Source organism: Lampetra fluviatilis, chromosome 21, assembly GCF_964198595.1.
Source record: "Lampetra fluviatilis chromosome 21, kcLamFluv1.1, whole genome shotgun sequence".
Taxonomy (NCBI): domain Eukaryota; kingdom Metazoa; phylum Chordata; class Hyperoartia; order Petromyzontiformes; family Petromyzontidae; genus Lampetra; species Lampetra fluviatilis.
In genome coordinates, this window is record NC_136295.1 from 2,164,162 (window position 1) to 2,187,685 (window position 23,524).

The window sequence follows — 23,524 nt, forward strand, 5'->3', positions numbered from 1 at the left end:
GGTTAGAATGGTGTTTCCCAAACTTGTTTGGCCTATAGACCACATAGTCGATTTCCATGGACCACCCAGCCCCCTCAACCCTGGTGACAAAACGCATTCACTTTTCTATCTGAATACCAATCATACGAAATGATTCATATCACTGGAACATAATTTATTTTCTTAAACGCAGCTATAATTTTTTTTCTAGGGGAGCCATTTAAATCTTAGGCTTAGGGTTGTTTAATCAGGGTAGTTTACTTAACTTCATTTAAAAATGAAATATCATGAGTTAAATATAAATTAATGTCCGAAACAAAAGGTATAAACGTTGTTATTATTGTCCTGGTAAATTTGCTTTGCATCACAGCCTGTCACAGACCACACAGGTGGTACCGGGGACCACACGCCGAGAACCCGCTGGGTTAGAGCAGTTGATTCGGAGTCACCAAGACCAGTTGCTCGACCCTCCACGAACTCGTCTGAGATCCCAGAAACCAATATGGGATCGCCATGTGAGACAACTGAATGAGTTCTGCTTCCAAGCATCCAAACAAAAGACTTATGGAGGGCCCTGCTACTGCTCCGCATGGCTTTGCTCTGCCAAGATTACTGTGGTGGCTCCATTATCAACTGCTTCCGATCAATGAGCGGTCACTACGAGCGCCTCTTCCACAAGCAGGAAATGTATTCAAGTGCAGCGACTGCGGCCACCGGAACGAAACAACGGACCACATCGCAAACGACTGCACTCCACGCCCGGTGGACTGGAAATCATTAGTTGCACCACTCTAGAAGCCATCATCACGTGTCTCACAAACTTAAATCTGGACGTATACTTTACACATACTTGCCATACGCTAGAACAGGGGTCGTAAACAAAGATAACAAGAAAAAAACCACAACATTTCAAGATATGAACAAAGTCATGAAGCAGTCCTTAAAGAGCAGCATGTGGCTCCGGAGCCGTTACAAATGCAATACGGATCTGATACTATAAAAAAAACGGTTTCAAACTGTTTTGCTCAGTTTGCCGAACGGATAAAAAACCACAGAGAGGGTGATCATGCTCGCTGACTAATGACTCCTGTAGCATGCATTCTTGGGTTTGTATACGTCCCCATGAAAATGATATGAATTAAATTAATCAACACGTGCCCCGTAACCACACCAACGTTGGGCCAACATCGGTATGCGGCTGGAACGTCTGGCCCAACATTTCATGTGGACTGGGTGTTAATGGCACGTGTCAAGCAACGGCCATGGCAAAATTATTAATGAGTCATTATTTCATCCACGCTTCTGACCCCCTTCTGCCCTTCCGATGGGAGCCAAGCGTGCATGCGTTTGCGCACGTGCACGTAAGCAGCACACGGGTAACACGAGCGCGCGCAAGCAAGGTGCCCTCACGTCGCTGTTGAGGTGCTTGACGCTCTTGGCGTGCTTCAGCAGCGGGGTGTCCACCACCGAGTGGATGTGGGGCAGCTCACGGTGGGCCGTCTCCTTGTACAGGTACTACGGAAACCACCACACACACACACAGAGAGAGCCCGCTTCACACAGGTCCCGCAGTGTACAAAAAAGCACACTCAAACACCGCCGCGAAGAATGACATCCGCCCCGTTATCGCACGCGTACAACACGATGTAGACAGGATTGCATAAAGCGGCGTAATAATAATAATGATGATATAGTTTTATTTAACTCTCACAGAGAGAGAGAGATAATTATTCAGAGACGTGTAAAACCACAGACATGCGGGAAGGCAGCCGGAACCGGTGGCAACAATTGCCAAAGCTCTGTGGCCCTATATTTGGGTGTTTGGCCAACTCCATTAATGAGTGTTTATACATGTTGGTGGACGTCTGAGTCGGCTGAGTAAACCCTCATGTGCTCGGGCCTCCGATTACAGATGGAATAGCATGGAATTAAATAACTTGCTGTACTGCGATACCTTGGCAAACCAGGAGATGGCGACCTCTATGCATGTCATTAACTTGTTTTTTCACAGTATAAGGGGATACCTATGCAGTCTTTTCTCCTTTTAACGCGGTAGTTGTGTTCCTGAAGAACACCGCGTTGTGGAAAAAATCGCGTTATCAAACCACCATTGATTGAATGGGAACTAAGGGGTTGGAGGGTAGGAGATTTAGAAAACACCAACATGACTGACATTTTTTTCTGACAATATGTTAGACCATTGTTGATTTTTACGTGTTCTTTAATAATTATTGCAAAGCGAGACAAATCATACAGGGTAAAGCACAGTCCGCGATAACACGTGAGATGTGTACGCAGACTGAACAAAGGCCAAGGCGCGTGGGTAGCATCTAGAAGCATCCAGCAGCATCCCAATGTCTTGTGCGAGGCAGGCGTACAACGGCTTATTCCTACTTGTGCGACTTAGTTCCGTTTGCTCAATCGCGCTATATCCAATTCGCATCCGCGTTATAAAAAAATATGCGTCCCTAATACATTCATCACGCGATATCCAATTCGCTTCATGAAAACAACACACGTTACAGGAGAACAGACTGTATCGCATTCTAGAGCGGCGGCAGGGTGGCTCACGGGACAGTGCTGAGCTGTGGTCGCAGAGATCCTGGGTTCGAACGTTTGTAGTAGCCACGAGTTATTTAATCGGGTATTCCAAGCATATGGAGTCATTGGTCTTAGCCTGGTCACCAACATTGATTCAAATTATATACGACTATTGTTACGTTTTGTTTACACAGGAAAGCCTCACCGAATTTCATGACTCTTTTACAGGAGGGTCCTGCAGAAGTGTTTCGCAGTTAGGCGGAGCAATGTCTGCCATGTATGAATAATTTGTGGGCAATGTTTCAGATTTGGAAAATATGGACAATAACGTCGGCACACAATAGACTGCTCTCGCGAATGACGTCACGGGATCTTGAACGTCCACACTGAAGTGAACAGCGCGTATATTTTTGTTTATGGATTATACACTTGCAGTAATAATATAATCAAGGTGGCCACTGAATTTGAACCGTGAACTTCTTCCACAAGCAGTGAACGTGCTACTTGTCGGGCCATCGTTACACATTTGGTTTTGCAGTAAATTTTACTGAATTCGGGTGCAAATTGTTGAATTAAATATCGGGTTGGCTGTCATTCGGAGGACATTACTGTGTAGCAGGGCGGCTGGGGAATTGATGGCGCTGTGTGCATATATGGGATGACTGGAAGGGAACTCAGAAGTAATTCTGTGATATTTGCTTCTTCTGAATATTTTCGAACACGTCATTCACTGCTCTATGCGAGTTCGAAATTAATTCGGTTTCGTCATTTGGCGCAGATAGCACAATCAGGATAACACTGTGGGAGGTAAATTACGCTTTAGGTTGCATTATCAGTGTCGCAGAAGCAACCGGTTAAAATGTCTAATTGTAATGAGCATTTAGAGTTGCCGAGATTACATCATTTATTAAGTATAATAAATCAACCAACTGTATTTATCATTACCTGTAGTTATAACTCTTTCACATAATTTTTACAGTTATAAATATCAATGGTCAGTTGCATAAATCAACTCAAGCAAATACTACTGTCCCTTGCTTTGTCATCGCCATCAACAAAAGCTATGGGGGATCAACTCAAGTTGTTTCATGCAACAAAAAAACACGAAACAAACATTCCTGAAATACCATTTGATACCATTCACGTGCCATTTCCTTTACTTCATTGCCATACCTTGTGTTTGTTTTATTTAGCTTTTGTCATTTTGGTGAACCAGATCACACTCTCGCGCACGACACTCATCCTGATCTCGAGGCCTCACTCGGTTAAACAAAATAAAATGTAACCTGGACTCAAACCATTGGACACATGTGCACTCATCTATCCTTACCTGGCTCTGCATTTCCTGCGAGTTCTTGGCCAGCATGTGTGCTGGGGTGTCCACCACGGGTGTGAACTTGGTCTTCACCTCATTCCCGATTGCGCGATAAGCCACCTGCAGTTGTTACAGCCACAAAACAAGCCACATTACCCACACATTCAGATACACCGAGGCGGTGCTGAGAACAGGGCGGTTGCTTGGAGCCCGCCATTAAAAATGGCTGACAATAAATCTATTATAGAATACAACAAAGTAATTACGTTTTTTTATATAATAAATTCATCTGTGTAATCGTTTCAGCAATATGAAGCAGTCGTCGACGAAATGCGCGTCATATTTTAGATTATTTTATTTGTGCGTGTCATATGTAAAAAACGAGGCTATGATTGACCTGTAGATGGTGGTGCGGCAGGAAACTATTGCCGATGGAGCAGAAAAAAACAAGAGACTTAGAGAGGTTCATGGAGCCAGAGACCTTCTAACGCAAGAAGGTTTTCTTTTCTTTAGTGGCAATGTGAAGGGAGAATTTGCTATACGCTCGGAGCCAGGTGTAACTGCAAACAACGGTGGTCAGAGTAACGAGTATTGAGAGAGGACAGAGGTGGTGTACCACCATGTGGCAGGCAGCAGTTTTACGTGAGGGGGTTACAATGCTGTGCCTTTAATATATGGACGTTGACCTTCTTTCGCACCATACGTAGCCAACCATGCTAATTGGAAGTGCGGGGGAAGGACAACAAACTAAAACGCATACATGTCCCCTGAGAAACATCCACAAAATAAAAAAATATTTTTGAATTGAAATAAATAAATTAACCTCATTCCAAAGTAACTGTACGTGCTATCTCACTATTATATTCTTGTGTGTGGCAATATATTCAGGATCTGTGGTAATGTCGAGGTCTGCTACCTATGACGAGACGGCTTCGGAAAAGAGTTTGTGTAGTTTTGTTATTCCTCTTCCAATGAAGGAGTTTCAGACTACAGTGGTTTACAATATGGTCCAGTTTCGGTTGCATGGCTACAGTCGCATGACTGGTGCTTGTTTTTAATTTTCCACTCATGAATAAGATGTGTGCATCGGTCTGTTTATGTTCTGATGCGATTGATGGTTCCATCACCAGTGTCTTTGAGGCGGAGGAATGTCAAAGTCAGAGGGTGCAGAGACATTCTCCCACAGACAAAAAACATCTCCACAATCTCCAAACAATGTTTGACTAATGCTCATGGTAGGAAAGCCAAGGGCTCGTTGCCACAATGTGGCTACACTAAGGACTGGGGATTCATTGAGCAATGCTCGTTTTTAGTTGATTCCCACAAAATTTTGCTTGCAGTGTAAGCTGTGCTGGTAATTGTGTGCTGGTATTTGTTTTTGTACTGGCTGGACAATGTTGCTCAGCTGGCCTGGCAATGCCTGGAAATTCCCCAAGAAGAGCTAGAATCTGACGCCAGGGAAAGGGAGGTCTGGACCGCTCTACTCAACATGCTGCCGCCGGGACCCTAATCAGGACAAGCGGACTGAGAAACGAACGAACGAATATTACTTATTATAGTTTTCTATTATAAGGTATTGTAAATTTAAATATTTTTGTCTGAATGTATTCTCGAGTCTCCCAACCAGTGACTACGGCTAAATATTGCAAAGGTTCTTGTAGAACAATGTTTATTATAATTTAGAAAACAAAACACAAAAATGCACGATTACAATAAAATACTATGTGCGCTCTGAACCTGGAAACCTCAGTGTGATTCCACGCCACGGCGAACATCAGTGGTGCGTTGATATCTGAACCCGTCTTGGGCTCCTCCTTCGCCAAACCGTATTGGCCAGTGAGATGAAATGTGGTCAAACAAGTCCCAAAACAGATATGGTGTGGGGAGGCCTAAATCCAGCAGTGAATTCACATCGGGCTGCACATCATTATTATTTTACATATGTTAGGGCTGATGAAAGGCATATCGTATTGTTAAACCGCATAACGCCGCAGGTCTCGGCAAGTTCAACGACTTAACATTTGAATGCGGGCCCCTTTTGGAATGACGGTGAGTTTGATGCAATAAAACAAGGGGATTTAGAAATGCTCATTGAGTTGAGGGTCGGTTAGAACTGCTTTTTGTGTTTCGTTTGTTGTTCTTCCACCATACCTACGATTAGCGTGGTTGGCTACGTACGGTGCGAAAGAAGTTCAGCTTACAGTACGTACATAGAGACCGATTGAGAGGATAGACGTGGGATTCGTTGAGTGAAGGGAGTTGGCCGAGACCATTCGAGAAGGTCTGGAGATAGGATAAATGGGGCGCGTAGGGGCAACTCCATGGGCGCCTTTTGAATACAGCTCCCTATGTGTACGTGCTGTGTCGATGATTTTAATATAGAAGTCCTACCACCACCAACTTCGTCCGAGGCTAGTTTACAATTATAAAACACGGGCACCGATGAGAAGTCATCAAGAGTACTGTAGCACTCACCTCGCTCAGGTGATCCTTGAGCTCGACGATTCGCACGTACACCGGGGTATCCAGGACCACGGAGTACTTCTCCTGAGCTTTCTTTGCCGCCAGCCCATAGTTGGACTGTGAACGGGACAATGTGGATGGGCGTGAAGAGGTCGGGTCACTTGGTGTAATGGTGCTCAGGGCAATGCACATTGCAATACACACGGTATTTGGTATGGCAGCAAACTAAAATGGGAATTCAGTGATTTACACCCAGCACCGCTCAACATGAAGTATGTATGAACCCCATTGCAAAAACAAATCACGTTGTTGATTTGCCCAGTAATGAGCAGTGAAGACATTTGGTGCTTTTTTTTCCACAAGAAATCTGACAAATGAATAATCTTTAAGATTGGAAAAAGCATGATGGCCCACTGTACACCGTTGTACCTGCCGACTTTAAAATTACACATTTTATGGAAGAGCCAGTTGTTTCATGGCTATTCAACTATGAACTATTCTTTTTTATTTTACCAGGTAATGTCAACTGAGCTATATTGCTCTTTTTCATAAGCAACCTGGCCACAAATGATAGCTCAAGGAAGTGGCTTGTCGCGTGGACATTTATAGCAGCCAAATACTCTAAACGTGTGTTGATTCTAAATGTGGAGGGGAATACCGGAGGACCTGGAGAAAAGTCCACACGACCATAGGGAGAACATACAAACGGCAAATATACAGGCACACAAGGTATCAGTGAACACAACCAATGCAAGTGGTGGCCAGGAGTGTTATGGGGCTAAAGCCTCCATCAATCTGAGCCAGTGCCAACTCCTGGTGTGACTGAGCAAAACACTCGGAAAGCAGAAGAATGGGCACTGCTCAACACATCACCTTTATTATGAATGTTCCTCTTTAGGGCACTGTAATTGACGGACACGTTGAGTTTTCATTCATTGTGCTTGTGCAGCTTGTGCAGCACTGCTAACGCGTATCGCTGAGATGCCTGGTTTGAATTCAAGTACAGCCTGGCATAAAGCTAGGATTCACAAGCGTAGTAAGTTGATGGTCTCAAACTGGACACCGATGTCAAATCCATTTGGCCTAAGCCCACATGGGACAGCTAACATGTAGCAATATATTACATGTGAGGTAAACTGAGAACTACTCTCCATGCAGCTCTATTGTGCATCCTCTAGCACTGGCTAAGATGGGCCCCTTTTGGAATGGCTTCAAAAGTACTTCTGTGGTGTCGTCTTCTGAAGCTCTTCCCTGAGAAGATGGGATACTGAAGACAATCTGAACTGCTGGCTTGCTTCAACTCAGTGCAGTTGTGAGTATTAACATAAATTCAAAAAAAAAAAATTCATATAAGCAGTCAATTATGTTTGGCCATGATAGTTCAAATTGGCAGACCACCTTGCTCAATTAAATGAGCCCATTTTTTATATTATGTGTCAAATAAATAATTACGACCTAGGAAGCTACATTAGTCTAGATACAGGTGAACATTTATTCTTTATTGGCAGACTAGTGTTCTCTTTTTGAAATGTGAACTTTCTGTCATTGGCCCAGGCACAACAATGGTTTTTAGAGTCTCACAAAGTGCATTAAAATACTGAGAGCACCTTGACTATTGAAGTTACAAAGTAACTTTTTAAATAACATTGCAGTTAAAATTATTTTTTATTTAACATTTTTTTACTTTGGTCACTGCCTTCAATGTTGTCCTGAGCTAAACTCTGCCACTTTGCGCGTGATTAAACAACGGTTAAAACTGCCGACTCACTCCCTCAATTCATTCATTCACGTATGCTAACATATTGTCATTTTAACAATGAAATGTGATATATATGTTTTTATCCAGTAGGTTAAGGAGAGCATGTCTACTGGGAGTGACTTACATTGTCCGCAACAATCTTCTTGGCATGTCGCATATTAGGAGTGTCATGCAACAGGCAGCTAATTCCCTTGAGCCACTGCATGTCCTCCTTGTATTGAATCTGAAGGAAAGGTAAAGAGAACGAAGTGTCCAAAGTTATTCCCATTCGCTGTAATGCGGCGGAAAGCCCAAAAAGCAAAGACACACACGCGCACGGAGCAACGTGACTCCACATGCATAATTCACGTGTTAAACTGATAATTCACGTTATTCGATGATGAATTGAATATCTAAACAAATCAATGTGCCGGATTTGTTTGTTACAAAAACAGTGCATGTAATTAAGGTCTCAACTAATGCAAAATAACATTTAAAAAATTGTTGCACAATCCAATCACTTTTTTTTTATATCATAGTTTAAGCGACATTTTAGCCAGGCATGTGTAATGAATGTATTGTGAGATCAAATGAAGTGGAGGAGAAGAATAATGATGTATGCCATTCATTATGATGAATCGTGCACGTGTATAACGCAATGCCAGGTCATATCAATTTTCGGATAAAAATAAATATAAAAAATATACTGTACAGTGTATGGTTTGGTATGTTAATAAATCGACCATTATATAGCACACTCCAGATCAATAAAAGCATCTTCAGAGCACTTCAGATAAGATCAAATTTACATGAATGCCCAACATTATATTTATAAAATACATGACATTTAGTTAAAATTACTAAAGCAGCGTTACCTGTGCAAAATATGTCTTAAAACTCAATTGGCTTCCAGAACACTATTTGGTGAAGATAGCTTATGGGGCATTGTTGGGGATCAGCTGACAGACAGCACGAGGTGGTGGCGGTGGTGGTGGGAGAGGTGGTGATGATGGCGGCGGCGGTGGTGGTGGTGGTGGCGGTGGTGGGAGTGGTGGTGATGATGGCGGCGGTGGTGGTGGTGGCGATGGTGGCGGCGGTGGTGGCGGTGGTGGTGGCGGTGGTGGTGGTGGTGGTGGCGGAGGTGGTGGTGACGCCGTGCGCTGGGTTGCATTCACTTACATCGCTCGTGATGTTGCCCACGTGGCGGTGGTGCAGCAGCTCAGGCGAGAACGGCAAGGTGATGTAGTGTCCCTTCAGACGCTCATAATCTGCCTTGTACGCCAGCTGGTGGGGTCATGGGGTCAGGAGAGGAAAGCCGGCAGACGCAAGGATCATAGCACGGTGCGCTAACCATCATAGACACTGCAAGCTGACACAAAAAGCAAAAGATCCACCCCAATAGCCTTAACAGACTGTTGGGGCAAAAGTCGTACTCAAATTGTAAATGTTGTGGGTTTATTCTCCAACACATCAATTCACATGTTTTGTTAATGTGACAAACCTTACTAATTGGGTGGTGACGTGTTAACGACACATTTATATTTACGCGATCTAACCCAAAAACCTTTATTATGGGGCAAATGCTGTTTGCGAGTAGCACCTATGAAGGCCAATACGGCACACGAAGGGGTGGGTGGTCAGCACCACGCCCGGCCGCATTTGTCTCCCCAGTGGCGATGTTTACACATCACACCACTTATTCAATTGAGGCTGAGTCACCTGAGGGGAACCCAGGACCGGTTCAGATAATTGTCACTGGCATTGGCGGCCGTGAGCAGGAGTCCAATACAGGTCACTGGGTTTGTAGCACAGCGTGCTAATCACTACACGACCGCTCCCCACATTACCCGACACGCGCATGCACGCGCACTTGCTTACAAACCAAATGGTTTGTGCAAAAAAATCTGCACATACCAATTTATTTTTTATCACATAAACAAGCTTCAGTAATGAGTTATATGCATGGACACACACACACTTATCAACAACTGAATTCAAATAAAACAATACATTGATAGAATTGTTGAAACCTATATCTCAGCAAAAATGATATGTGGACGAATATATGGCATTTATTTAGAATTTTCTCTCATGCAAATCTTAAATAGCTTAGAACTAATTTCACATTCAACAATACTTCACAGCTTTTTGTAAAGACAGTGCAGTCCTGATCAGGGGTGCCAAGATGTTAACTACCTCGCCTGGTCTACATTCACTACGGTCACTCAGTCACTTTAAATCACTCCTTGACAGTGAGATCCTGCCGAGCTGCCACTGTTGACACTTCTATGGGACTATCGTTTTTAATGGATAAAAGAACGGATAATGCACTGTAACATGATAACAAATGTATGTTAATAGCTTCAAAAAGTCAAAGAGTCTCCACTTGTTCGCCATCATTGTCAACGCGTGCCTGGATCTTCTCCAGTTGGTCTCCAGGGTTCGGAGGCACATTTTTTGTGGTATTGTTGCAAATTCTCTGAAGTGTTAACATTTTTTTAAGCACCCTGTATAAATAAAGAGACGATGTGTGGACATAGTCTGCTTGTAAGTGACCTCTTTGGTCTTCTTGTGCCTTGTCTGCACAACTCTTTTTTTTAACGATGCTGCGTTTTGCTCGGTGAAATGTTGTTGTTGATTGATGGCGCATTTATACTTTTTAAAATGTTTATTGGGGATTAAAATTGAGTGTGTTTTACCACTGGTACTTTTTACGCAAAATCTTGCACTTTTTGGATTCCTTAATTGGCTAAAACTTTTAAAAGATACATTTAATATTTTAAATGATGTGATTTCTTACCTTTTTTATTATTCATTTATTTTTCTCTAATGTGTTATGTCTGGCACAGAAACGGTGTGTTTTTTATTGATGAAGCTTCTTAGCTCAAAGGGTACTTCAAAATAAACTAAGCTAAATTGGTATAGAAGAGGTCGTGGGTTCGACCCAGACCCCTAACTAAACTAAAGTTAACTCGACTGAACCTGTTGGTGTAGTGTATACCAAACCCAGACATATTTCTCAGTCAGTGCGAGGTCAATTGTCAAAACTGTGCAGTATCCTTCGATAAAGGTCAACACAATTCCACTAGATCTTGGTACAAATCAATTCTTGCTGCCACCCAAAGACAAATGCCAATCCCCGGACTGTCTGGGTCAGACCCAGACGGAGGTGGCAAAGTTATGTCGGTTAGGTATGAAAGCGAGGCCCCACATAGCGTTGTGGTACTGGGACTGCACGGCACTCTCTCCAAGGTACTCACATCACTGACGGCGTGCTGAGTGATCTTCACTTGACGCAGCTCAGGGGTAATGGCCGATGGATGGATCTTGTCTTTGTTCTTGTGGTAAACCTCACGGTACAAGCGCTGGAGAGATACACCGCATTAATCAATATCACACCAAACGGGATTACACACCGAGCAAAAAAAATATCAATGTGTTCATCGAGCTCGCTGTTAAAAGATGCACGGCAGCAACAGCTGCGCTTTTAATAAAACAACCACAGACACTGGAGGTGTACCGTATTTTCCCGCATATACCCCGCAAAAATAGCGTTTTGTGTGAAACAAATTTCAGATAGTCCGCATCGTCATATACCCCGCATGAATTCATATCTTTAACGTTGTTACCGCAGCTTAATTCCATCATATTAATACAAAATTAACATTTGTAATACATTCCACTATCAATTGTTAACATTAAAATCATAACGTGCACAAAGAAAACAAACTAACCGGAAACGAGTGAACTTAAAACAGTAAATTAGTAACAAAAGTAAATATCCAATAAATAAGTAACACATAACTGTAGATAAGTACCGTAAGTAAGCGTACTGTTAGGCTTATCAGCATTCGACCTCATCATATTACAGCTACTGGACCGGTAGTTACCCCTGTACAGTTTTAGCACTGGTAGATTGCGCACTGCTCAGACAATAGCGGCACTACGGTAACGCCATTGCCTCCTGGCAACAAGGCCATTGGAAGTTTGAAACAAAGCTCATGGTCGCGACTGTATAGTGCTCAGCCAATGGCAGCGGCCTAAGGGACTCAGCAATTATGATTCCGCGTCTGGTAGACGCTTGTTAAGGCCCTTCCCATTATGCAATCCATAGCTTCAGCTGAAACTTTCGCACCCCCCTACAGCCACTGAAAGTATTACGGTAAACAAAGTGCACCAACTTCAAACTTGTCGTTTCATTGTACAAAAATTCTAATAATTTAAAACGTGATAACACGTGGAATTTTAGTGTGAGTGGTTTATTCAGCAGTGCTTTAGTCAAAGGTAAGTGTTACATAGTGGATAGTCCTACCGTGAAAAAATTAAACGAGTTATGACATGGCACACGTGAAAAATATTTTTGGGGTAGCCCGCACCTCCATATACCCCGCAGGGTCTTTGTTTGTTTGTAAAAAGTGGTATACCCCGCGGGTTATATGCGAGAAAATATGGTATTGACGCATCGATTCATGGATTAATATTACAATTCATAATTTCAAATTGGAACACACAGTTATCACTCGCTCTCGAAGAGAGAGAACGGCTCAGAGGGGCGAGGAACCAATGGCTCAAATATTTCAGTGCTGGCACATGCACCCTTCCCCAGGGCGCCAAGACGTCCAGCTACGGGGCTCTGTCATTCTTTCGCAAACAACATCCCGCGTGTGAGCATCCCAAAGGCAAGCGTAGAGAGGAGTGTTTGTGGGGCCCGAGTCGGCCAGGGTTTTGGCGATACCTCATTCTGCACATTCTCAGCCCTCTGCACGCTGCGGAAGAACCACGCGTCAGGGATGAGGTGATACATCTTGGCCTTGTTTTTCTCGTAGGTCTCCTTGTACTTGAGCTGTGGGTACATGGGAGCTGCGGTGAGTAACGGAGGAACCCCACGGGATTTTCACTTGGTAACGCGACCGCGATGGCGTTTTGACGCTAGAGCTTTTGCTCTCATTGTGGATTGGTGGTACTTTTGGCGAGGTTAACGCTGTTGTACAGAGATGCATCCGTTTTTGTTCAAATTTTCAGTAAATAAAACTGTGGCTGTTGTGGAATTGGTTATATCTGGTACACTTGTTGTAAGTGGTGGTGTTATTAAGGCTGTGGTTTCTGCTGAAAGAGTATAGTTATCGCTGCTGTGTTTGTTTTTTGCAAGTACATTGCCGTGAAGGTTGAAACAACACGCAGACACGTGTAAACAGCGCCCAGGCTTATGGTGCATTAGGCAAAAAACCATCAGCATTTCCTGAAGAAATGCATTGTGGTCGTCTTGTCTTTGGTCACCATAAAAATAATGTGACCGACTCACAGGCGACAGCGATACAGAGATAGACAACTGTTTACCGGCTTCGTCTTTTATGTGGCTCATCAGCACAGTATCGTCAACGATGCTCACTGCTGCATCTGGGTACCATACACGTGGAGTGGCCACATTCACACTACTCCTGTTATGGTGGCTCTTTCTCCTAATTTACAGATCTGATCATTTGCTTTCGTTGCGTTTGTTTTATGAACAGCACCGCATGTTGCGATGGTCGATAACTTTTGTGGTCATTGTCCATTTATACATTTTACAGACATGGCCGCTGCAGCTGATTCTTTTGCTATGTGTGCAGCTGCAGGAGCAATTGCTGATGCTTTAATCTGTGCTTGCTGAGAACAGGTCCAAAACGCCCCAACACGCCCAGCGGCCAGCAAGAAACAGCACAAGATTGAAGGTGTCGTAGATAAGAGAAAAATGCACTCCTTGAATTGAGTGAGGCTATGAGAGCTTTGCGAATGAGAGAGACGATGACATTGCAAAGATGTGCAGTGCGAGAAGCTCCTGTAAGTGTGTGTGTGCTGCGGTAATTGTTATTAAAGGTATTGTGTGTGTTGTTGTATGTGTGTGTTACGGTAGTTGTTATTGTGTGTGTGTGTGCTGCGGTCGTTGTGTGTATTGCGATGGTTGTTGACAGTGTTGTGTGTGTGTGTATTGCGGTTATTGTTGTTGAAGGTGTTGTGTGTGTATTGTGGTCGTTGTTGTTCAAGGTGTGTGTGTATTGTGGTGGTTATTGTTGAAGGTGTTGTGTGTGTGCTGCGGTAGTTGTTGTTGAAAGTGTGCTTGTTGTTGTTGTTGCTGCTGTGTACTGAGGTAGTTGAGAGGCTGTGGCCCTCACATCGCTGAGGATGTTGCCGGCCTTCTTGGCTTGCACGTAGAGAGGCATGTCCACGGGGATTTTGTAGCCAGAGGGCAGGGCCTTGCGACTGGCGTTCCGATACAGAAACTGGGGCACACGGCACGCGGCGGTTAGAGCACAGTAAGGACAACAATAACAATAATATCAATGTATTATATTTATCTCGTGTAGAAAACTTGCGCGTGACATTAACAGAAGGGGTGGAGGGGGGGGCAGTTGAGATACGGTTGTTGTTGTTGCTAAAAGGCTGTGTTTGTTTGCCGCTCGCGAAGTTGTTTAATTTATTATTTACTATTACTAAACCATCGCGAGTGCAATCACCTTCGACTGCGTTATGAGTAAGGTGCCGAGGAAGAAATATAGACAACAGAAGGAACGCCTCCTCACTGTGTGCCAGGACTCCTCGTCAGGAAGGCCCAACATTGGGAAGTTTGGCATTACTTATTTTGAAATAATGTTTTGCACATGGAACGGAATCTGGAGTACCCGGGAGAAAACCTCCCCTTGCAAGTGAGGGTATACAACTGAAATTACTGCACAGATGGGTATGCTAAACCATTCGGATGTTCTGCGATCTCGTTGGCCACCTCACCGCCCAACGGGTTGGTGGGGTTCAAAAGTCGACATGATGCACCCACTCCTGCCTCCAAGGTAATGCATTACAGGTGTGTGCGCTATCGAAACCTGGCCTATTAGTAGAAGAGTAATAATAGTTGACAGTTTGTAACGCACTCAGTTTACGTTCACTCTCTGAGAGAGAGAGAATAATTCAGTGGCATGGAAACCACACACTAGAGGGAATTCAGTCACATCCGGTGTTAACAATAATCCAAGCTCTGTGGTACTATATTGGGATGTTTGGCCAACTGCATGAATGAGTGTGTTTAGTGTGTTGTTCTTCCCCCGCAACGATTAGCGCGGTTCGCTACGTACGGTGCGAAAGAAGTTCAACATACATACGTGAGAAGAAACCAAAGTACCCGGAGAAAAACCAGATGCGCGAAAGGGGATAACTCTTATTCGCTGGTCAAATGGGATACAGCCGTAAATTAATCCTCCAGCTAAACTGCCAGAAAGTTTTTAACGAATTTGTGCGATCCACCAACCCTCACTGCCGCCAGCCACGGTGCTGCTCGAGAGGCCGCGTGCGGCGTAGCCTGGCTAAGAGCAGCTAACGGTGGCGCTGCCTCCTGCCGAGCAGCACTAGTCCGTGCCGCTCCAAACGACAGGCGGTGTAGGGCCTCACCTCGTTCTGTATGAGGGCTGCGTTGCGCGCACGGTCCAACTCCACCGTGTTCTTGACCGACGTGACGTGGCCCCGGATGTGGTTCACGTAGCTGTGGCGATAGTTCAGCTGCAGGGATTCGAGGGAGATGAGAAAATAATGTTAAAATGCAGGCAAGGTCTTCCGCACGTGCCTGCTGGCCATGATGCAATGGACAAGCAACGTGAGTACTGGCAAAAGGGATGTAGGACATACAATCTAATCTTGGCGTTTAGCTTAGCTGTGGCTTTTGGCTGGCCATCGAACAAAAAGGGTCACCGCATCGCGCGCTTTCGGATGCGCTTCTGCGGCCGTCTGGAACGCTCTTCCTTCCGATATTAGGAAGCCGCTGGGAGCTATGCACTTTTAAATCTAGATTGAAAACTCAGTACTTTAAAACTGCTTTTTGTGTTTAGTTTGTTGTCCTTCCCCCGCAACGCTGATTAGCACGGTTGGCTACATATGGTGCGAAAGAAGTTCAACATACATACAAACATCTTGCAAAGTAGCATTAAAACGACCCACTCAGAAACAAGGGAAGAATCTATCATATAAATAATGTGTCAAGAGCGAATTAAATATTAATTAAAGCATTTGGAATACACATCTGGGGTGCCTATAATGGGATGTCGGGGGGGGGGGGGGGGAAATCAAAGCTGAGTGCCAAGGAGTCTGCATATGTCTACTCACGTCACTCAGCTGCTTGGCGTTGATAATTGCCTGCTTGATTTCAGGAGCATCATCCACCTGCGTGTAATTAGACATCGTCTCCCACGCCTTAGCCTTGTATTGGTTCTGTGGCACCAGGCACAAAGGGGGTGAAAGGATGGAGAACAAAACAAACGTCAATTTCAAAAGGGTCATCGCAACCACCGCCATTGATGACACCGCAATGTTGTCGTCACTTATTTCTTCTGCTCGATTCTGCAAGGTGCTGAAAGCTGCTACACGTCCTGCTGTTTCAGTCATACCACCGCCGTCTGGCTGCAGGTCAGCCCCGTTGACCTCTGGGCGTCACTCAAAAATGTCTGTCTCAGTAAAATCTCTCCTCCTCCATCCTGAGCACCGTCCCAACGTCACAGGAGACCCTTATATATCTTGGGTCTATCGCTCGCAGTTTCGACCTATCGCAGGCAACCTCTCTCTATACCAATTAAGCTGCGGGGGTTAGTTTTGGCCTTTCATAAGTACAGTATCTATTCAGTATTTACATGACTATTTATTGTCTTGGAATGTTTTTTGTAACGGGTTTTTAGATTTTCTTTCAATTATTTAGTATTTAGTTTTATTTTGGCATTTCGTACGGTTCGACATTTCCATTGTGATGTTGTCTATTTTTGGTTGCCGTGTATCTAACCCCATTATTTAGGTAGGGCTTAAGTATTGAATGTCACTGTTTCCAAGAACGTAAACCCTTAAAATATGCGCGCAGTTGATTGTAGACAGTGGCGTCAGAGCAACCTAAGAACACATGTTACACCGTAAGCACTCTTAGAGGACCAATGTTTATTCTAAATATTTTGAAAATGATACATCTGATCAACTCATATCACATAGCCATATTCACAGAATACCGCCATGTTAGCAATAGCTATTAATAGTCTACGTCTGTTGAAGTTTGAAAGTAATTTCCCTTTACATTAGCTTCAAAGGTGCAGATTGATGTATCTGAAATTAAGTATGTTACATTAGTCACAATGGTGCCAGAAATGATGAACCAAACTTTATTTTTTAAACCAATCTCATACGAGCTAACACATTTTCGTATGAGTAGGCATTCACCAGTTTCTCACAAATTCTTTAAAATAAATAATATAAAAAAAGTGATGAATGTGTTTACGTGACCATGTTTCTAGAGGTGGACCTTACATCGCTGCGGTTGTTGTAGGATTCCTTGGCGAGTTTGATCTCTGGTGTGTCCCACAATGCCACACCGACCCCCCTGATCCAGCTGAGGTCGTCTTTGTAATACACCTGAAAATAGAATGTCACGTGAACGGTTAGCAAAGTAAGGATTTCCATTTGTTCGGCACTTAAATGCCGCAGCATCACAAGGCCCCTTACAACACATCTCATTCAAAACATTCCAATGCTCAGCTATAGTTTTTTCCTTTTTTTTAGCATAGGGGACCCGCTGAAAACAGTTGTCCCTGTGCGGTACAAGGTGACAAGGCACAGGCCACGCAAGTGGGCATCACTCTGCCCGTACCAGGGCGATGTTGCTGTTAGTTATTCCTAACGTACAGTCACCACTGACCACCGGATACATTAGTTTCAATGAAGGTAGAATAAATTCATTTGTTTTTAGGCATAATTTGCTTGTGGACATCCAGCTTATGCACATTTATACATCTATCTATTACACATTTTTACCACCTTAACACACCTATACGTGAACAATGCCTCGAACAACAGCTGCAATTTGCCACTTCACGGCAGCGATGTCAACACGCTATCTACGCGAGGCGAGGTGGGTTCACTCTTGAGGCCACGTGGATTGGACTTGTGCAAGCTCACCGACAAGAGGAAATAGGCATTATTAACACAGTTGGCTACGTGCGGTGTGAAAGAAGTCCAACATATATTGTGGGTTAACAGACTAGGGTCACTGACAATACATGACAGGAGTGGTACGGCGAGCTCTGGGTTAGATTTTCTTTGGCTATCCAGGGATAATGTGGACCTTACGCCACTATTTTCGACTGAGTCAACCTAGAGGAGGCTCACACCTGGTAGGTACAAATTGCCACCAGAGTTGTGCATCACCAGGTAAAAAAAAGGATGCTTCTCGGATCTGTAAAAATTAAGTTTTAACCACAATTCTTTACCTTGCTGATCTCATCAAGGAGCATAGACCGTCAAGCAAACTCTGGTTATCCTCACAGCGATTTTTAGTTAGCCATTAAAGAAAGATGGTCACTACATCTCGCGCGTTCACATGCGCTTCTGCGGCCATCTGGAACTCTCTTCTTTCTGATATAAGGAAGTCACTGGGAGCTATACACTTTTAAATCGAGATTGAAAACTATTTTTTTTGATAGATTTTTTTGTGATTAGTTTGTTGTCCTTCCACCGCACCTTCGATTGGCATGGTTGGCTACGCACAGTGCGAAAGAAGTGCAACATGTATACATATGTACGATTCTAAACTAAAGTTATGCACAAATTCACGCATACGCTCCCTCCCTCTTCAACAGGGCATAAAAAAAAGGCAAATGGACGCCATGCATGTGTGCACGCACGTGTGTGCTAAAAAACACGCAGAAACTTACGTCGCTCAGCTGCTCGTTGACCTTACGGGCGTGGCTGAAGACTGCCAGGTCTGGCTTGCACACCCAGTGGTGGAGGTACGTGCGGTAGTCCATGCCGCTGACCATGCGCTGTGTGGCCTTGGCGCCCACCATCTCGAACATGTCAGGCGTGATGTGCACGCGCGCCTTGTTCTTCTCATACGTGTCTCTGTAAAGGATCTGCCCGCCAACAAAGACAAAACATCCCCACTCCCGTATAGCCTTAATAGATTAACGTCCATTGGCTGTAGAAGCCACGCTTGTTCGTAATGTCCAATTCTCGGATGGGCAGGATACCTTCAATAGCTCTCTCTGCCACCATGGGGGGCAGGTTAACATTTTATGCCGGCACAAAAATATCACGAATACTGCGACATATAAATTGCGTATCTGCTACCACGTGCCACGACGGGAGGTTCCATGTTACAGGCAAGGTGTACGATAACGTGTACATAAAATATATTTTTAAAATATCTACTTTAATGATTAAACTGTATCTCTGATACCATCTGTCATTACAGTTAAAGGTAACGAAGCATTCTGTTGCATACGACTGATTTTGTAAACACTCCCATTGCTCTGGTTGTGTAATTTAAATACTTACCCTGCGTTTGTATGTTTCTGTGTCAAGGTAACCGTAAAACTAATTTTGGTTACACAGCACCTCTACGTGTACGCGTGTTTATTTGGACATTGAAATCAAGCTCTTCTGTATGTTTGACCTTTCAAAATAAACTGACAGGTCCTGGTGTGGCCGATACCCGTTAAACGTGGAAACGCTTGGCCAACGTTGGGCCGAAGTTGGTCTAACGGTTCCAACATCACGCTAATGTTAGTCCAACGTTGGGCCAACATTGGACTAACGTTGGCTCAACGTTGGTCAATGTTAGTCCAACGTTGGGCTAACGCTGGCCCAACGGTTCCAACACCCACGCCAACGTTGGCCCAGCGTTGCAAAATGTTTTGATGGTCAACACGCGGGCGAGTGAAATGGTGAAAATGCTTGCGTACGTTGCTGCGGATCTGGTAGGCCTTGAGGGCTTGCATAGCCTTGGGGTCCTCCTGTAGAGAGCGCGGCAGGCAGTAGCGGGCCTTCATCCGTTCGTACTCCTCCCGATACTTGCGCTGCAGAGAGGCACGAGTGGGCGAGGGGTTTACGCACGCGCGGGACTTGAGCCTGGCGGCTGCGCTTAGCTTGAAGGTGCACAGGGTGACGCTGCTTGTGCAGCTCGACAAAACCCAGGGTGAGAAATGCTCCACTTTCAGTTACAGTAGAACTCCTCTTAATGACTATATTTAAACAACGGATATTAATATATAAAAGATACAAACATCATTATCAACACATCATATTAAACAAAAAATGGGTAATCAATGCATTAATTCATATTCACTGTAGATACAACAGCCCGTCGTTAACAGGGGAATGGTCGGTAAGCGAACACATTGGACTCTATGGAGGCACTCCACCACTATACACTACTCTACATTATACACAAAATCAGCTCTGACACTGAAGCAAAACGGTGAAGCCGGTACTGCGCTGGCAAGGGCGCTGGCCTCTTGTCAGGTGATGCGCCGTGTCCATCTCACTCGGCAGTGGCAGCTCCACTCACGTCACTGTGCTCCTTCTGGTCCTTGGCACTGACGAAGGCCCACGAGTCGCTGGGGATGCTGTAGCTGGAGGCCTTCACCTGATCCCACGCCTCCTTGTACAGGTTCTGCATCCATCCGTGGCGCACGGTCAACAGTGACGTCAATATCCGCAGCATTGTAAGATGGCGAGCCCCGTTACACGGGCGCACACACGCTAACCATCGAACCTCTGGCTAACCATCGAACAAAGACTTCTGCGGCCGTCTGGAACGCTCAAACTTCCGATATTAGGACGCCACTGGAGCTTTGCACTTTTAAATCTAGATTGAAAACTCATCGTGATGACAATATTTACGGCATTGTAACATGGCGAGCCCCATTACATGGGCACACACACACTATCAAACCCATACCTGCAAACCCCTAATCAGTGCCTAGCTTATTAGACCAATTCAGACCTTATTGGTCACTCCATGCCCTTATAAATCTCAAAGTTCACCACCCTACAAAGTCCCATCACAAGAGAAACACATACAACTGGACAACATTTTTTTTTTGCCCGTATGGACCTGTAAACTCAATTTCCCTGCACAAAAATACTGGTAAACTGTATGGGTTGACAGATATGCAAACCTTTGGAAAACCATCAAACAAAAACTTCTGCGGCCGTCTGGAACGCTCTTCCCTTCGATATTAGAAAGCCACCGGAGCTATGCACTTTTAAATGTGGATTAAAATGCATTTCTTTAGAACTTCTTTTTTTGTTTAGTTTGTTGTACTTCTCCCGCACCTCCGATCAGCGCAGTTGGCTACGTACGGTGCGAAAGAACTTCAACATACATACATACAGACGACATGGCGCAATATTAAGAGCAGCGAACAGGTGGTCAGGTGGACAATCAAAATAGTCACGTGGGAAAAGGATCGGCAAAACACATTCAGATTGAACAATAGATCGAACGTAACAATATATACAAAAATGTATGTACTTTTTTACGAATGCATGCTTGTGTAGGTTAATATAGTTAATTGATAAACCATCTTCAATTTAACGTACAATACTGGATAATTGATCATCAGGGTGAATTCATGGAGTGTCCAGTCACATGGGCAGAAAGTGACACGGTCGCACGTATGACTGAATAAAGAGAAAAAGCAATGATGCTTAAGTTACGGTATATGATGGATTATAGCTTCACATCCGCATAAGTGTCATAAACGTGACGAATATCCCATGGACTCTTGGAGCTTTGGGAAGTGTCGTTCATGATCCTGTTGTAAAAGTTTGAAAAAAGTAAAAAAAAACTGTCGGCGTTGAGGTGCTGCGGCAACGGCTACTCGTGTGACTACCAGCACGCGTGTGCGCACGCATGCGGTTAACCTCACATTGCTGAAGAGCTTTTGAACGTCCGACGAGTGCACGTTGGCCAATGAATCCGAGGGTATGACACACTTCCCGCGCTCACGGATGAACGCTTGTTTGTACTTGTTCTGTGGGAGGAAGCAAGACGGTGGGGAGGCATCAGGAATACAGCCACTTCTCGTGGGCTACTCTCATGTTGCGTTCATGCATTGCGATGACCTGACATCAACATTGGTAAACCTCTTTAACCCTAATACTCTGTTGTGTGCATTATCCCGAGGTACATCGAAGCAAGCTGGAACAATACTCACGGGTAAAACCTTTTTGGGTTTTAAACTGCCGCTGCAACAATAATTATCACGAGTTTCTAAGGGTGTGAGCAAATCCCGACTTACTTGCAAAGTCACCCCACCTTAGAAACACTCCAGCGTGGTTAATAACCACACCACAGTATAGTGGCTGTTCTTGTTAAGATTTTACCATGCACTGCATGTTACTTGATTACAGAGCGTTTGACACATTCACCATAACATAGCTTTGGCTCGCCATTCTAGTCTAGGAGTATCTACCATGGTACATCAATGGATATCATCATATATTTTCCAATGAGTCCGTTAGCATGTCTCTGCGAATGCAATTCCTGACCGACTGCAACGAGTGCCATATCGTTTTCTTCTAAACCATTCACCCCGTACGTGCTATATGTGCACCTTGGGTAATTGAACAATAACGCATTATCGATATTTTCACTTGCATGTAGATGACTGACAAACCGACTCCTGAACGGCTCTTCTCTTGAACGGATGTCTGAATTATTTTCAGCCGAACTCTTAAAACACTGACCTAATTCGCATTCGGTTGTGAGGATTCTACATGATTCACTGAACATCACAATTGTCGTATAGTGATATATACCCACGGACGAAATCAATTGCTCCAGCGTGAAAATTACGAATGAGGTAATACATTCCAATTTCAAAGTGTATTTGAGAAATCAACTAAAGTAACTCCTTTGTAAGATAACTCTCAACAACATCTTCATTCTTAGGAGCTAGGGAAAGAGATACTGCACTACTTGTGCGGGGACGGTTTACGTGATATCTATGACTCCCATAATATTCCAGTGGTTTTTTTTGCAGGCCGATTTGACCGCGCCTATTGATGGCCACTGGCCACGGGCTGGGATCACCGCCATTTCCTCCGGACCGACGGCACGGGGCAGCTCAGTACGGTGGTACGGAGCGGCTGGCGGCGACACGGGCGGCGACGCGCGTGGTGACTCACGTCACTCAGCTGGTGGCCGCAACGTAGGGCGGTGATGTAGGCCGGCGTGTCGGTCACCACGCTGTACTCCTTCGTGGCTTCGATGGCGGCCGCCTTGTACTTGTTCTGCAGAAGCGTGAAGGCAGACGCACACACAAACAAAACCGTGGCTCGGAGGCTGGCGTCTAGTACATTCTGTTCACGAGCAGCATTCGATAATCCTCCCGCACGCGTGTGCGACTCTTAGTCAGTGGACGCTTCTCCAAAGTGAATTTATCAACAAATGTTGTTTGTGAAAAATAAATGTTTCAAAACATTTCTTACAATCAGGATTTTCCAATCTACATGTTAGCCTGCTTCATACCTACACAAGCAGTCGTCTTCAGGCCTGATGACGACTGCTTATGTTACGATCGAAACGTTGTGATTTGTTATATTTTATTTTATTTCTAACTACGTGACTTTACCAAAAGAACCAAAGAGTATGGATTCCTGCAGTCACGAAAGCTTCAAATCTGCTTCATACCTGTCAACCCATA

At 44.5% G+C, this 23,524-nt stretch overlaps 1 protein-coding gene across 1 annotated transcript in view; it reads right to left on the reverse strand.

Moving 5' to 3' along the window:
* Window positions 1-23,524, reverse strand: part of NEB (nebulin) — a 210,937-nt gene that overhangs the window by 72,436 nt on the left and 114,977 nt on the right. Inside the window, exons 90-105 of the mRNA XM_078865795.1 lie at window positions 23,007-23,111; window positions 21,746-21,850; window positions 20,380-20,484; window positions 19,775-19,888; window positions 18,746-18,943; window positions 17,343-17,447; window positions 16,164-16,268; window positions 15,456-15,563; window positions 14,189-14,296; window positions 12,772-12,879; window positions 11,297-11,401; window positions 9,216-9,320; window positions 8,182-8,280; window positions 6,311-6,415; window positions 3,851-3,955; window positions 1,390-1,494 (exon numbers count right to left, since the gene is read on the reverse strand). Coding sequence (XP_078721921.1) covers window positions 1,390-1,494; window positions 3,851-3,955; window positions 6,311-6,415; window positions 8,182-8,280; window positions 9,216-9,320; window positions 11,297-11,401; window positions 12,772-12,879; window positions 14,189-14,296; window positions 15,456-15,563; window positions 16,164-16,268; window positions 17,343-17,447; window positions 18,746-18,943; window positions 19,775-19,888; window positions 20,380-20,484; window positions 21,746-21,850; window positions 23,007-23,111 — 1,785 coding nt within the window. The remainder of the gene's footprint in view (window positions 1-1,389; window positions 1,495-3,850; window positions 3,956-6,310; window positions 6,416-8,181; window positions 8,281-9,215; window positions 9,321-11,296; window positions 11,402-12,771; window positions 12,880-14,188; window positions 14,297-15,455; window positions 15,564-16,163; window positions 16,269-17,342; window positions 17,448-18,745; window positions 18,944-19,774; window positions 19,889-20,379; window positions 20,485-21,745; window positions 21,851-23,006; window positions 23,112-23,524) is intronic.